The sequence below is a fragment of the Pistacia vera genome, unplaced genomic scaffold (genome assembly GCF_008641045.1).
Source record: "Pistacia vera cultivar Batoury unplaced genomic scaffold, PisVer_v2 Contig906, whole genome shotgun sequence".
Classification (NCBI taxonomy): Eukaryota; Viridiplantae; Streptophyta; class Magnoliopsida; order Sapindales; family Anacardiaceae; genus Pistacia; species Pistacia vera.
In genome coordinates this window covers 404,856-420,662 of record NW_022196786.1, presented here as the reverse complement: position 1 = coordinate 420,662, position 15,807 = coordinate 404,856, and the positions used below count along the sequence as shown (strand labels likewise).

Below are 15,807 nucleotides of genomic sequence, written 5' to 3'. Positions count from 1 at the left end.
CAATGATTAGGAACCCGGCCCGTATGACAATCTGGCCAGGGGACCGAGTCAAGATTTGACCGCTCTAACCGGTTTGACCGGTGTTTTCCCGTTAATCTAGTAGGTTTAAAATCTAGCAAATACACCCTTAATAAACACAAATTAGTCCCTTTAGGTTTGAAATCCAGCAAAAACACCCATATAGACAAGTGAAGATCAGTGGCCAACAAGACTTCGGGATGATGGAGCTTTTGGTGGGGAGATGCTGGTGAGGCAAATGGAGGGGTCAAGGGTGATTTTTGACGTCGGGAACGATCGAAAAAAAGTAAAATCACGAAAACCTAAGGGTGGCTGACGACGATCATCGAGCAGTCAAGGTCGAGGTTGTTGGGGTTTTTGGTGGGGAGATGCCAGTGAGGCCAATGGAGGGTTTGGTCATGATTTTAGGCATTGGAATCCGCCAAAATGAGGGTGAAAGTGCCGGAATGTGAGAGGGGGTGAATGGAAGGAGCAGGGGGGTGTTTGTAATTTTGAGGGCTAGTTTTTGACCTTTGCTGGTTAAACCAGTGAAGGCCCCAGGTCCCAGTCTAATCGGTTAAACCGGTTGGGCCGAGTCGGGTTCCTAATCAGTGTTGAAAACATATTAAGCATTTTAGTAGATTGTCATATGACTACTTTGTTGGAAAAAAATATTGGTAATAAGACTCACCAGCAATCTAGTAATTATATTGAGCATTTTAGTAAATTGATCATCAAACTAATTCTTCTGCTACATCTGCTGTTTTGTTCAGCATAGATTTTATTTTTTATTTATGGAAATTAATAAAGGAAAGATATAAATATTTACTTTAAAAAACTTTAGGGGTAATTTAGTCTTTTAAGTAGTCAACTCAAGTCAATCATTTTAACGGATAAAAGTGATGGTAGGCCAGTAGGGGATGTATACTGTAGTTTATGAAGTTCTTGAGGGCAACTTGTTAGTTTCAATACTTACAGGCAGTATGTTTGGTATTAACCTCTGATTATACAGGTTGGGTCCAATGGGTACGACTCTAATGGGTACGGGTTTAAAACGGGTTGATTCTAAACGGTCCACTATTTTACATCTAGACCTTACCCAATGCAGCTACAGGTGGACCTGTGGGTATCTGTACTGTTTACTCCAATTTTCAATTTTGACAGTTACACCCTTATAATTCCTGCAGTTTTCATTTTTACAATTGCACCCCACAATCAAATACTCTACATTCAATTCAATTCACTGCAAAAAACCAAATTAAAATTAAATAAGTGAACTCCAATTCTACAGTAACACATTTAAGATCTTAAAAAATATTAAAGTTAAATATAAAGAAATAAACAAAATTGAAGAAATAGAGTAAAACTCTTCAGATAACTTAGTAGCAGCAGCGAAGACACGAAAAGTGAAGAAATGGGTCACCATTTTACCGACCTTAACCACATCAATTAAGCAATCAATTTTAACAAACTACTCCCTGTTTGGTTGACGAGAAAATCTAAGAAACTTTATCAAAACAAAATTAAAAAATTTAATTTTTCTCAGAAACCAAATACTCCCTGTTTGATTAGCGAGAAAATGTAAGAAACTTTATCAAAAAAAAAAGAAAAAAAAAATGTGAATATTTTCAGAAACCGAAAAATCCAAAAACAAAAATGCAAAAACTCAAAGCATGTTACTATTAAAAAAGTAGAGTAACTCGTCTCTTTCTCTTCAATTTTCCGAGCAACCAAATAGAAAAACTTAAATCTAGCATCAGCTCTAACACAAAACACAACAAACAAAAATTCAATAACAAGAAGTGAGAATGAGAAAAGAGAAACCCTAATTTGAAGAAGAAAGAGAAGAATGGAGACAAAAAGAGAGGTTAGATTAAGAAATCATGAAAATGTAAAGTGGAATTTTTATGAGAATCTTGGATCAGATGAAAATTTAGAAGAAGATAGGGATCTAAATGGAGGTTGGAGCAAAATTTAGTTAATTTTGTAGAAGAAATTGAAAATGCGAAAAGCAAAAGGTGTGTGAACGAGTTCAAGTTTGTTTACTCAGAGGTAGAGGAGAGCTGGATTGATTTTTTTTTGTTTTTGTTTTTGTTTTTTGTTTTTTGTATACGGGTACCTATGGCCCAGTCTACTTGTAAAATAAACGAGTCGAATTGCATACGAGTCGGAAAAAAAGAGACCCAGAGTCATGAACCCGTACTCTATCCGTGGGTATAGTCCCAAATTGCCAAGTTTATGCCAAAGTCACATTAATGTTAGGAAACACAACTTTACTCCACAAAATTTTATAATTCATATGGTATGACACATCAACAATCATATTAGTTAAAATCAACTTTTATATATATATATAGTTGGTATACTTTACTAAATAATCAGAATTTTAAAAAACTTGGCGAGACACGAAAATCAAATTTATTTGGTCTTTATGTTTTGATCTATGACAAGTAAGGACACATTAATTTTCTATTTTTAAAATCATCCTTTAAACGGACAGACGTTAGACTAAATTTAACGGGTGAAGAGTAAATGAGACTTTTCAGCAGCTAAATAAATAAAATAAAGAATTTTCTTGCAAATTTTAATCACTAAACAGCCGCCTCGCTCGCCGCCACTGGCACTAAAATCACCATGACAATTCTTGATTCCACTGCCGTCTCCGCAACTGGACGCCCCACCCCACTCTTCATAGAAGCACAACACACCATTCCAAAGAACCTCCTAAAGCCAAGGCCCAGTGAGAAAGGCGAAACATGTTCAACAGGCTTGAAAGTTAGTTGACCAAATTTCTGAAAGAATCCCCAACCAGAATCTGGTTGTAAAAAGGAGAGGGATGTCAAGTCAGATGAAAGGCAAAAGCTTGCCCACTCTATCTCAACCTAAGTCAAGAATGGCAATGACTTTGTCTTCAGAATGGTTTAGGTAAGAGGATTTGTGGCCTTGTTGTGAATTTGTGGATTTTGTTTATTCTGATGGTTGTTGTATGGGTAGATATTGAGTTGTTTGATGATATTAGATTTTAATTCAAATAGGGATTGTAATTTTTTCCCTTCCATTTTTTCTTATAACTTCTGTGTAATTCAAATAGGGTAGATATTGAGTTGTTTCTGCATGTTCATTTTGTCTATTTTTCATGAAAAATATTAACAAAATTTTAGTATGACAAGATGGTTTCTGTGTAAGTTTGTAAAGTGAGTAATGACCTTCCGTTTTAGGTATTTCCTATAAATGTAAAGGGCTCAGCTGGAAGCCTTTCAACTTTTGCCAATTCTGCAGGCGCTTGGATTATTTCATACTCCTTCAATTTTATGATGGAATGGAGTTCAACAGGTACACCTTTAAGTCAATTCCCCCAACTTTTTATTTCTCTCTTTCACAGTAAATTTTGTGGCATATGAACTAATTAACTCTTTCATACATAATCACTGACAGGAACCCCCTTTTTTTTTTCTCTTTTATTCTCAACCATTTGGTGTTTGACTATTCTATTGTTGCAAAGCTTGTGCCAGAGACTAAGGGGCGAACACTTGATGAAATACAAAGCATCAATGACCCTCTTTCATCAATAACATATATACAGATACTTCAGGGACTCCTAATAAACGTCCATAAATTTGTATAGTCATTCTCTAATATGGATTTTATTTTATTTATTTTATTTTTTTAATTGGGATCATTTTCCTTGAAACAAAGTGTCAAGAGTTAAGTAACTGTAAAGGGTTGGACATGTGATTTTGGAAACAAAGTTAGGTGAGACTGGTAGATGGAGTCATTTTTTTGGAACTTCAGATGGGTATCAAGTATTCAATATATAAAACACTTTTGGGACAGTTATTTCACGTTAATATAGAGAAAAAGTCTGTGGTACTAGTGCTACGACTCACCTTAATTTAATGGTGACATCATTTTTTTTTTTTTGGTTATAATATAAACATAAATTCTTTGTCATTTATATTATAATAATTTTGTTATCCGTCTGAGTCAACACTAGTTCGGGGTCAACATCTTCTTCACTTGAAAGTTTGAAGAGCTGCTCGTGGGAGGGGGAGTTGAGGTTGGTATGCTTAATTATCACATGTTTAACAGAATAGTTTCTTCAAGTAGGAGTCCAATTCTGGCCTTGGCCCAAGAAATTGTGAGAAGTTATAAGTGTGGTTATGATTAGGAAAAACTAACTGGTAGACAGTAAAGTAACAGTTCAAAATGTACAAAATAGAATACTGTTCTGTTAGTCACTTCGAAAATCCTACTGGATAGTCAACACATTTCAATCTCCATTTCTTTCTTTCAAGAAAGCACAATATGGTGAGACAGAGCTTGGAGGAAGGACTGTTACCAGGTTCTTCAATTCTTAAACCAAATGGAGGCATTGGTGATGGCAGTGAATTAAATGTATATCAAAGCGCTTCTTCCGCTACTCCTACTGTTTTGTTCAGCACCTTCATTGCCATATGCGGTTTCTTCGTTTTTGGCTGCTGTGTAAGTACTGTATCTTTTCTCTATTAGGCATTGATGTAATTTGAGGTTTGAATGGCTAGTGCGGAAATTTCTTCTTGTTTCGCAGGCAGGATACTCGTCGCCTGCTGAATCGGGAATCAGGGAGGACCTGGGCCTCTCAGTGGCAGCAGTAAGTAATTGTGTCCTCTATCATTACCTCTTATGTGTTGTGAGCAAACCAGTTTGTTAACTAGATTTTATGCTGATTAAATGTTCAACCGAAATTACATGATCTACTTTTGTCTCTGTCCAGTTCTCGGTTTTTGGTTCAGTGATAACAATTGGTGGACTGGGAGGTTCATTAATAAATGGGAAAATAGCCGATCTCATTGGTCGGAGAAAAGTAAGTTTTCCTTCTCAACTGATTAATTTTTCGACTAATTTTCAACTAATTTGGTGGTCTTATGAAACAGGCTCTCTGGTTTGCAGATTTTTTCTTCATCATTGGGTGGCTGGCTATAGCTTTTGCCAAGGTTTCTTGTTTAGACATATTTTCACTTCCTCATAATTTATTCAACATTTTCATATACAACTTAGAATTCCAATTGTTGTTTGTTCTCTTGATGGGTTTCATCAATTAAATGATTGTTTCAAGGATGTCTGGTTCTTGGATCTTGGAAGAGCATCACTGGGAATTGGAACTGGCCTCATGGCTTATCTGGTAATAGTAATAACTGCTGCATTTTATAGTTGACTAATTTATAAACATTATTGTGTCATGAGAAAGTTCTTGCACTCTTGTTTTAAAACAGGCACCTGTATATGTTGCAGAAATTACTCCTAAGAATATTCGAGGAGCATTAACATCAGCTAATACGGTAAGATCTTAGCATTTTACTATTAGATTGTGATATTGAGTCTATCCAACTCATTGATTATGCACAAATATTGTTAAGTATACAGTTGATGCTTACTTGTGGAATATCATTAATGTTCTTTCTTGGAACTGTCGTTTCTTGGCGCGCCCTGGCTCTAATTGGTAATTTCTTATAGCCCTTTCATGAACTATTTGATTTAGCTACTTACAAAGACATTATTAACCAATAGATTGTTTAAAATTTAAGCTATTATTCCATGCATGGTGCAAGTGTTTGGTATATTCTTCATTCCAGAATCCCCTAGATGGCTGGTGAGTCCTATTCGTATATAGTGTCTAACAAATTAGAGTCATTGAAGCATATATCATATGCAAATCTTTTAAAATGCTAAATATGTATTGAACTGCATGCCTGCAGGCGATGACTGGTCGAGAGAAAGAATTAGATGCTACTCTGCAGAAACTTAGAGGAAGGGATGCTGATATTTGTCAAGAAGCAGCTAATATAAAAGTGAACTTCCACTTCTTTCATTTTTTCAAGTCTTAGCATATCCCATGTTTAGTAAGTATGAATATATTAACTTTTTGTTACTAAGCAGCTTTACACAGAGGCCTTTCAGCAGCAATCAGATGATCGAATCTTCAACTTATTCCAACCTAGATATGCACATTCCCTTATAGTGAGTTATTAAAAAAAAAAAAAAAAAGGAAAAAAAGAAAAAAAAATATATATATATATGTAAAACATATAACTTTTTTGTCGAGGAAGTTTGCCTTTCGGTGACTGTGACTACTCTATACCTGTTAATTAATTCTTTGATTTGTTTAGGTCGGAGTAGGGCTTTTGTCACTACAGAATTTGGGTGGGAATACTGGAATTTCATTTTACGCCAGTTCCATATTTGAAGATGCCAGTAGGTTAAAGCCTTTTAGTGTTGCTTTATTCTTTAATTAATAAACAATGTCTAAACAATTAATAATACGAATCTTTATTAGGTTTTTCAAGTACAATTGGGACTATCTCTATAGCTATTATCCAGGTAATTTACTCTTACAAATTGCAAGTAAATAGGAGTCAATTTTCGTTCAGCATTTTCATATACCAACTGAAAATTTTGTGCAGATTCCTGCTGTTGTTATATCTGTTATCCTGACAGATAAATCTGGAAGACGACCACTTCTTATGGTTTCCAACACCGGAAACTGCTTGAGTTTCTTCCTTATTGGCTTGTCATTCTGTTTGCAGGTTTCTCTTAAAACTTAAAATTTATGCCGAACTGATTATTGTACTTTATATGAAGAACCCTTATCTATGTTTGTTTTAATGATCAGGAACATGGCTATTGGAAAGAGATCACTCCAATTTTAGTTTATCTTGGCATAATGGTAACACATTAAACAATTTTATTCCTTCTATTCTTCATCTTTATATTAGTTGGTTTTTGCAAAGAATATATCAATATTAGGTAGTGTGTTTATTGATGCTGTAATTTTTAATCAGCTGTATACTGTAACTTTCTCGATGGGCATGGCAGGGTTACCTATGCTAATAATGTCCGAGGTATAAAACTCCATCAAGTTTTATTCCACATTCATATTTTTTCCCGAAAATATTAACAGAATTTCAGCACTACAAGATGGTTTCTGTGTAAGATTCCAAATTGACTGATGACTTTCCATTTCAGGTATTTCCTGTAAATGTAAAGGGCTCAGGTGGAAGCCTTGCAACTTTTGCCTATTTTTTAACCGGGTGGATTATTTCATACTCCTTCAATTTTATGATGGAATGGAGCTCTACAGGTATACCTTAACCGCCGTCCCCCCAACCTTTTATTTCTCCCTTTCACTATAAATTTTATGGCATATGAACTAATTAATTCTTTCATACATAATCAATTGCAGGAACCTTTTTTATATTCTCAAGCATTTGGGGTTTAACTATTCTATTTGTTGCAAAGCTTGTGCCAGAGACAAAGGGGCGAACCCTTGAAGAAATTCAAGCAGAAATGACCCTCTCTCACCTCTCTCACCAATAAGATATATAACCTAAGTATGGCTAAATATTTCTAGAGGGGGTGAATGGAAATCAATAAAAATATTCACGGAATAAAACTTATCAGTGAAATTTAAAGCAAATGATGAGTTTATCAAGACAATGTTTCAAATGCTTTCAGTGGTGCAGAGTTATATTAATATGCCATTATGGGATTCTTTTGGCATATTATAAATTTATGATATAAAGGCATTCTGTCATGGTGATACTGTGATAGACGTGGAATTCTGAAATCTAAATTGTCTCAGCTATTAATTAATTGATCCAGCTGGGCACTTTAAGAATAAATAAATTCATCCACTAGGATAATTAGTTATGTCTTGGTGAAACAAGTGGGTGTTTTAATATTATAAAGGAAATATCAAAAGTGATGGGTCAAAAGTTCATATTCCAGCCAAAGAAAATGGATACAGAATATAAATTCACACTCGTACGAGTTCTTATGCCTCAAAGTAGTCCCACCACTACTTGAAAAGTCTGCCAACGAAATCATTATATATATACTTTATTTACTGAAACTATTAAAAAAATAATGAAGCACTAAAGGATGTAGTTTAAATAATAAGACCTATAACTTTGATCCAAGGATGATTTATTTCCATCTTAGGTACTATATTTGCAGAATAATTCCAAAACCCACATTGTCTAGCTTGTTTATGTGAATTTGATTGAACACCATTAACAAAGGTGAAAAATTAGTCAACTAGAAAGTGTAATAGAATAACTTATAGCTCTTCGACCGATGAGATCATCTATCATATATCCCATTTATTACAAACCTACTATTGTTAGCGTACCAAATACTGAATACTGCATAATGAGAAAGAGAAGAAAGATGAAATGATCAACTATACGAGGCAAAATCTATAATCTGTATGTATAGAAGTAAAATGAATAGAGAATGAAAAGATTATGACATCTATTTATCTTGATGATTCCCTGAATAATGGTAAAATGCTATCAACCTTTCCTTGAACCTTTCATAATTATTTAAAGATTCTTTTCGGACAAGGTAGGTCTGATGTCCTATCTTTATTCTATGGTGGTCTTAATTGACATTAGGCTAAGACATTTCTTTTAAGACATTACAGATGTGCATGTGCATCTATGCGTATATATGAGTTCAAGAAGTGATTTTATAAGTGAAAGAAAAAGCTTACTGCTGCCACAGAACGGTGTAGGTCTGCCATGATTCCAGATTCAGGAGGTGATGAATCTTTTCTCCAATTTCAAACTNCGGGTCGGGTTCCTAATCAGTGTTGAAAACATATTGAGCATTTTAGTAGATTGTCATATGACTACTTTGTTGGAAAAAAATATTGGTAATAAGACTCACCAGCAATCTAGTAATTATATTGAGCATTTTAGTAAATTGATCATCAAACTGATTCTTCTGCTACACCTGTTGTTTTGTTCAGCATAGATTTTATTTTTTATTTATGGAAATTAATAAAGGAAAGATATAAATATTTACTTTAAAAAACTTTAGGGGTAATTTAGTCTTTTAAGTAGTCAACTCAATTCAATCATTTTAATGGATAAAAGTGATGGTAGGCCAGTAGGGGATGTATACTGTAGTTTATGAAGTTCTTGAGGGCAACTTGTTAGTTTCAATACTTACAGGTAGTATGTTTGGTATTAACCTCTGATTATATGTCACTGTAGACCTAGCAAAACAAGAGAGTGGACTGAATAATGGTTGGGTCCAATGGGTACGACTCTAATGGGTACGGGTTTAAAACGGGTTGATTCTAAACGGTCCAATATTTTACATCTAGACCTTACCCTATGCAGCTACAGGTGGACCCGTGAGTATCTGTACTATTTACTCCAATTTTCAATTTTGATAGTTACACCCTCATAATTCCTGCAGTTTTCATTTTTACAATTACACCCCACAATCAAATACTCTACATTCAATTCAATTCACCGCAAAAAGTTTACAACAAAATTTCTCATCGATAAAAAAACCAAATTAAAATTAAATAATTGAACTCCAATTCTACAGTAACACATTTAAGATCTTAAAAAATATTAAAGTTAAATATAAAGAAATAAACAAAAGTGAAGAAATAGAGTAAAACTCTTCAGATAACTTAGTAGCAGCAGCGAAGACACGAAAAGTGAAGAAATGGGTCACCATTTTACCGACCTTAACCACATCAATTAAGCAATCAATTTTAACAAACTACTCCCTGTTTGGTTGACGNTTAACATTACAGCAGCACCACACAATTTTATCTAACACAACCTAATCTAATGTAGTAATCCTGAAATCCCGTGGCATTAGTTGTAGTAGTTAACAAAAACAACTGACATAATCAGCATTGATTTTTGCTCCAAATACAAATTTCTTTCAGATCTCATTCAGCTGCAATCTTCAGCTCTGCACTTCTAAGCTCGTGTGGACTATTCATTTTTGTTAAACTTATGAGTTATGTGTGTGCACAATAGTTATGTGTGCACACTGGTTGCCAATTCTCTTATTTGGCTTGTTTCATCTATTGTGTGTGTGCACACCAGTTCTTAGTGCACACTGTTTGCCAGACTTGTGTCTTGGTTTGTTTCGTTTCGCGTGTGTACACAATGGTCTGTGTTTACACTCTCACTTCAGATTTTTTGCAACTCAACATGAGTTGCATGTTTGATAAAGTTGAAAAGATATTGTTTATCTTTGTCTCTTATTTAGGACCTCTTTACATATGTCGCAAAAATGCTTAGGTGGTCCTAGGGAATAAAGTAACCTTTCCTGATTTGCTTTGTGGTCCAAACCAAAAGAAGGAATACTTTCCTTATTTGGACAAACAATGGGTCAGCCCCTTGTTGGCTGATGTCACACTTCATTGCTAAGTAAAAAACTCTTCATTACCTATTTCTTCTTCTTGCGTAAATGAATCTAACCTTTTTGGACACTTGTTTCATTCTGTACTCTGAATTTCTTAGAGTATTATTTCTCTTAAAGGTTCAAGGTTCTTTCTCCATTAGTGCCAAAACCTCAGCATATCAAACATTGACTTGATGGCTCTTGGAACGTGGTTCATTTGTTGATGCTGGTGTGTTGTTTTAGCACTTGAAGTTTGGTGGTTTACAAGCTGTTCACAGGTGTGTTCCCAGCATAAAGTAGATCCGAAGAAGTTGCTACACGTTAAGGATTCATAGTGTAGTGCTAAGTGTAAAGTTGAACAGGGAGTTCTTTTTACTGTAACTTAGATCAACTTTGAACTATATCTTATAATGTGTTTTTGACTTAGTGGATTGCTTCGATCTGGACAAGGTCCCATGGATGTAGGCTAAAAGTGGATTTAACCGAACCATGTATATGGTTGTGTTCTTTACTTTCTGCACCTATGTTTGATGTGTTCAAATTGGAATTGCTTAATCAACTTGGTAATATTCCGCTGCACCTTAAAATGTGTACTTAAACCCCAAAGTGTGTTAACCGAATATCCTAACAGCTCACATGACTCAGATCGCATATCTTAGCTCGTATGAGTCTCAGATCGCATATCTTAGCTCACATGAGTCTCAGATTGCATGACTTAGATCGCATACGAACTGTTTCAGCAAAATATCACTTGGATTAACACTCCCCCTTGATATTTCTGCTAGAAACACCAAGCTTAAGCCTAAAGCCTGGTAGAGTAGAATCAATGAACATTATCTTCATTCTCTTCAGCTGTAAAGCCTTCTTCAACAAGTACACTTTATCTTCATTCTCTTCACCTGTAGAACCTTCTTGTTGCTCCACATATATTTCTTCATCCAAGTAGCCATTCAAGAAAGCTGACTTGACATTTAATTGGAAAATCTTCCATCTCTTTTGAGCTATTAAAGATATCAATAGCCTTATTGTGTCATGTCTTGCAACTGGAGCAAATGTATCTGAAAAATCAACATCATACTGTTGTGCATAGCCCTTTGCCACTAATCTGGCCTTGAGCTTGTTGATTGATCCATCATGATTCATCTTTGTTTTGAAAATCCATTTGACTGGGATAATATTTATGTCAATAGGCCTATCCACCGGGCTCCAAGTTTCATTCTTCTCTATCATATTTATCTCCTCCTTCATAACAACTACCCACTCTTCTAATTTTGCTACTTCAATATAGTTTGTAGGGTCTAAAATAGCTACATTACATCTCTCATACACATCAGCCAACAGCCGAGTGCCTCTAACTGAATTTTCAGGATCAAAACCAGAATTTTCCTTAAAATCATCTTGGTTTGTAGAAAATTCTTTTCCGTGCTACAGTCTTTTATCATCTTCAGCTGCATTTCTTTCCCAATTCCAGGTTGAAGACTCATCTACCTTGACATCTCTACTTGTCAAAACCTTATTTGTTTTTGGATTGAATATTTTGTAAGCTTTAGTCGAGCTGCTATACCCTATCCGGATTCTAATTTCAGCCTTCTCATCAAGTTTGCTTCTCTTGCTGTTTGGAATATGAGAATAATATATACTTCCAAATACCTTGAGATGATTCACAGTTGGTTTACTCCATGCCATGCTTCAAATGGAGTTTGATTCTTCAAAGCTTTGGTTGAAAGTCTATTCAGCAAGTAAACTGCTGTATTCATAGCTTTTGCCCAAAATAATTTTGGCAGATTTTTTTCATACAACATGCATCTTGCCATCTCCATATCAGTCCTATTTTTCTTTTAACTCACTCCATTTTGTTATGGAGTGACTGGTCAGTTGATGTTTAATTCTAGCTTCAATGCATAATTTTTCAAACTTATTAGAAGTGTATTCAGTTCCATTGTCACTTCTAATAGTTTTAATGCTGGAACCTGTTTGATTCTCCACCATTGCTTTGAACTCATTAAACACCTTAGCCAATTCACTCTTTTGTTTCAAGAAATAAATCCAGCACATTCTTGAGTAGTCATCAATAAATAGAACAAAATATCTGCTTCCACTTAAAGAATAAGTGTTCATTGGTCCACACACATTGGTGTGGATGAGTTGCAACTTTTCAGTAGCTCTCCATGCTTGGCTTGTTGGGAGCAGTAGCCTGTTTTGCTTACAAGTTGGCAGGCATGAAATACATCTTTTTAATCTTCAATCTCAGGCATGTTTTGAACTAAGCTTTTGCAATACATCTCCTTGAGTCCATTGTAATTAAAGTGGCTAGATCTTTATGCCACACAACAGACTCATCAACAACCATGGAGTAAGCATTCAAATCTGTCTCTTTCCATTTTACTGGAAAGCTTTTACCCATCATTCTTACTTTCATTAATTCACTACCATCACTATTAAAAATTATGCAAGACATATCCTGAAAATGTAGAGAATAATTTTTCTCTAACATTTGTTCTACATTTAACAAACTTTGGCTGATTTCAGGAACATATAAGACATTGGAAATATATTTGGCACCTGTTGAAGTCTGGACAACAACATTTCCTCTTCCTTTGACATCAACAAGTTCTCCATTTCCAATCTTCACTTTAGATTGGTATGAATGATCCAAGTCCACAAAATTACTCGGATCTAGAGTCATATGATTTGTACAACCACTGTTAATCGACCAAGCTTCAGTGCAACAACTTGCTACATAACAAGAGGCCACGAATAGGTGTTTAGATTCTTGATTTTGGTGTTGATTTTCAACCAATTGAGCTTGCTCCCCTTGCTGTTGTTCTTGTTCTTACAAACTTTTTCTATATGGAAAAAATTGCTTATATGACCTGCATTATATTCTAGGTCTGAAACAGCAGAACTTTTCAGTGTGGTTCCTCTTCTTGTAGTGAAGACATGGTGGATATCCCTTCCTACCACCATTTCTTCCTCCTTGGTTATTACTCTTCTCCTTTCCCTTCTTTTCTCCAACATGCTTTTTGTTTCCACTCTGAAAGGATTTCCGTTCATGACTCATTACTAGAACTCCCTCACTACTGTCTTCATGTCTCAGCAGTCTTCTTTGTTCTTGAGCTAGTAAGGCATGGACAATCTCTAAAAGAGAGATCTATGACATGTCTCTTGAGTCTTCAAGAGATGAAATCTTGGACTCAAACCTTTCAGGTATACTTGTAAGCACTTTCTCAACTATTCTTACATTTGTTAGCTCCTCACCATGTAGTTTGATTTTGTTGACAACATTCATAAGTATGTCTGCATACTCCTTAACAGACTCTGTTTCCTACATCTTCAACACTTCAAACTCTTTTCTCAAGTTCAACACTTGCATATTCCTTGTTTTGTTACTTCTACCATACTCCTCCTTTAGCTTATCCCAACCTTCTTTTGGAGTTTCACATGCCATTATCCTTGTAAATACTAAGTTTGAGATAGTTGAGTGAATAATCGACAAGGCTCTTGGAGCTTTGGCAGTCTCTTCTTCGTGCATTTTGAGTTGATTTAATGTGGGATTCAATCCCAGTTGAGGTGGTTGTCTCTCTTCTTGCACATACTGCCATAGGCCATATCCCCTTAGATAAGCTTTCATTTTAACAACCCAAATGTGTATTGTTTGCCATTAAAAGCAGGAAGAGGGAGGGACACATTGTTGGAAGCCATGAAAAGGAGACTTGAATATGAGTTCTTGAAGATTTTTTATGAGAGAAGCTAAACTAAACTTCTAATTGTCGTTTCGCTTTACAGGTCTTGTAGGATCTTATAAAGCTCTGATACTAGATGTTGGTTTTTCAAGCTATGAATGTCAAGGAAAGAAGAAGATAATTAACATAAAGGAAAGTTTTTCTAAAGAGTCATGTGTTTCTCACACTGATTTCATTACTTTAACTTCAATTTATACAAAAGTTTTACATCAACTATTAGACCTAATACAGTTTGTCTTACTTGTGAATATCAATTAATGTTCTTTTCTTGAAACTGTTGTTTCTTGCGCGCCTGGCTCTAATTGGTAATTTCTTATAGCCCTTTCATGAACTATTTGATTTAGCTACTACAAAGACATTATTCCCATAGATTGTTTAAAATTTAAGCTATTATTCCATGCATGGTGCAAGTGTTTGTATATTCTTCATTCCAGAATCCCCTAGATGGCTGGTGATCCTATCGTATATTGTCTAACAAATTAGAGTCATTGAGCATATATCATATGCAAATCTTTTAAAATGCTAAATATGTATTGAACTGCATGCCTGCAGGCGATGACTGGTCAGAGAAGAAATTAGATGCTACTCTGCAGAAACTTAGAGAAGGGATGCTGATATTTCCAAGAAGCAGCTAACATCAAAGTGAACTTCCACTTCTTTCATTTTTTCAAGTCTTAGCATATCCCATGTTTAGTAAGTATGAATATATTAACTTTTTGTTACTGAGCAGCTTTACACAGAGGCCTTTCAGCAGCAATCAGATGATCGAATCTTCAACTTATTCCAACCTAGAAGCACATTCCCTTATAGTGAGTTATAAAAAAAAAAAAAAAAAGAAAAAAAAAAAAAGAAAAAAATATATATGTAAAAGATATAACTTTTTTGTCGAGAAGTTTGCCTTTCGGTGACTGTGACTACTCTATACCTGTTAATTAATTCTTTGATTTGTTTAGGTCGGAGTAGGCTTTTGTCACTACAATTTGGGTGGGAATACTGGAATTTCATTTTACCAGTTCCATATTTGAAGTGCCAGTAGGTTAAAGCCTTTTAGTTTTGCTTTATTCTTTATTAATAACAATGTCTAAAAAATTAATAATACGAATCTTATTAGGTTTTTCAAGTACAATTGGACCATCTCTACGCTATTATCCAGGTAATTTACTCTTACAAATTGCAAGTAATAGGAGTCAATTTTCGTTCGCATTTTCATATACCAACTGAAAATTTTGTGCAGATTCCTGCTGTTGTCATATCTGTTTCCTGACAGATAAATGTGGAAGAGAACCACTTCTTACGGTTTCCAACACCGGAAACTGCTTGAGTTTCTTCCTTATTGGCTTGTCATTCTGTTTGCGGTTTCTCTTAAAACTTAAAATTTATGCCGAACTGATTATTGTACTTTATATAAGATCCCTTATCTATGTTTGTTTTAATGATCAGGAACATGGCTATTGGAAAGGATCACTCCAATTTTAGTTTATCTTGGCATAATGGTAACACATTAAACAATGTTATTCCTTCTATTCTTCATCTTATATTAGTTTTTTTTGCAAAGAATATATCAATATTAGGTAGTGTGTTTATTGATGCTGTAATTTTTAATCAGCTGTATACTGTAACTTTCTCGATGGGCATGGCAGGGTTACCTACGGTAATAATGTCTGAGGTATAAAACTCAATCAAGTTTTATTCCCATTCATATTTTTTCCCGAAAATATTAACAGAATTTCAGCACTACAAGATGGTTTCTGTGTAAGATTCCAAATTGACTGATGACTTTCCATTCAGGTATTTCCTGTAAATGTAAAGGCTCAGGTGGAAGCCTTGCAACTTTTGCCTATTTTTTAACCGGTGGATTATTTCATACTCCTTC

General features: G+C 34.8%; 1 protein-coding gene across 6 annotated transcripts; it reads left to right on the top strand.

Moving 5' to 3' along the window:
- The first annotated feature begins 2,602 nt into the window (after positions 1-2,602).
- Positions 2,603-15,807, top strand: LOC116119774 (sugar transporter ESL1-like). Of its 6 annotated transcripts, XM_031405707.1 has the most exons (19): positions 2,604-2,922; positions 3,237-3,330; positions 3,433-4,054; positions 4,293-4,479; positions 4,565-4,627; positions 4,751-4,840; positions 4,911-4,970; positions 5,093-5,158; positions 5,250-5,315; positions 5,401-5,476; positions 5,562-5,626; positions 5,733-5,825; positions 5,914-5,994; positions 6,144-6,228; positions 6,311-6,354; positions 6,438-6,560; positions 6,647-6,700; positions 7,000-7,114; positions 7,217-7,606. In XM_031405707.1, exons 4-19 carry the CDS (start codon positions 4,303-4,305, stop codon positions 7,348-7,350), a joined length of 1,392 nt encoding a protein of 463 aa, XP_031261567.1. In that variant the 5' UTR covers positions 2,604-2,922; positions 3,237-3,330; positions 3,433-4,054; positions 4,293-4,302; the 3' UTR covers positions 7,351-7,606. The 6 variants fall into 6 exon arrangements, with proteins under 6 accessions (XP_031261568.1, XP_031261565.1, XP_031261564.1 ...); XM_031405708.1 differs by lacking the exons at positions 3,433-4,054; positions 7,000-7,114; positions 7,217-7,606 and adding exons at positions 15,541-15,600; positions 15,723-15,807 and having other exon boundaries at positions 2,603-2,922; positions 3,216-3,330; XM_031405705.1 differs by lacking the exon at positions 3,433-4,054 and having other exon boundaries at positions 2,603-2,922.

Bases quoted from the DNA above. Each gene is read 5' to 3' on its own strand.
- LOC116119774 (XM_031405705.1), top strand. The intron at 5,995-6,143 runs GTGAGTTATTAA...TGATTTGTTTAG, and splicing joins GATATGCACATTCCCTTATA to GTCGGAGTAGGGCTTTTGTC. The intron at 6,701-6,999 runs GTAACACATTAA...TTTCCATTTCAG, and splicing joins TAGTTTATCTTGGCATAATG to GTATTTCCTGTAAATGTAAA.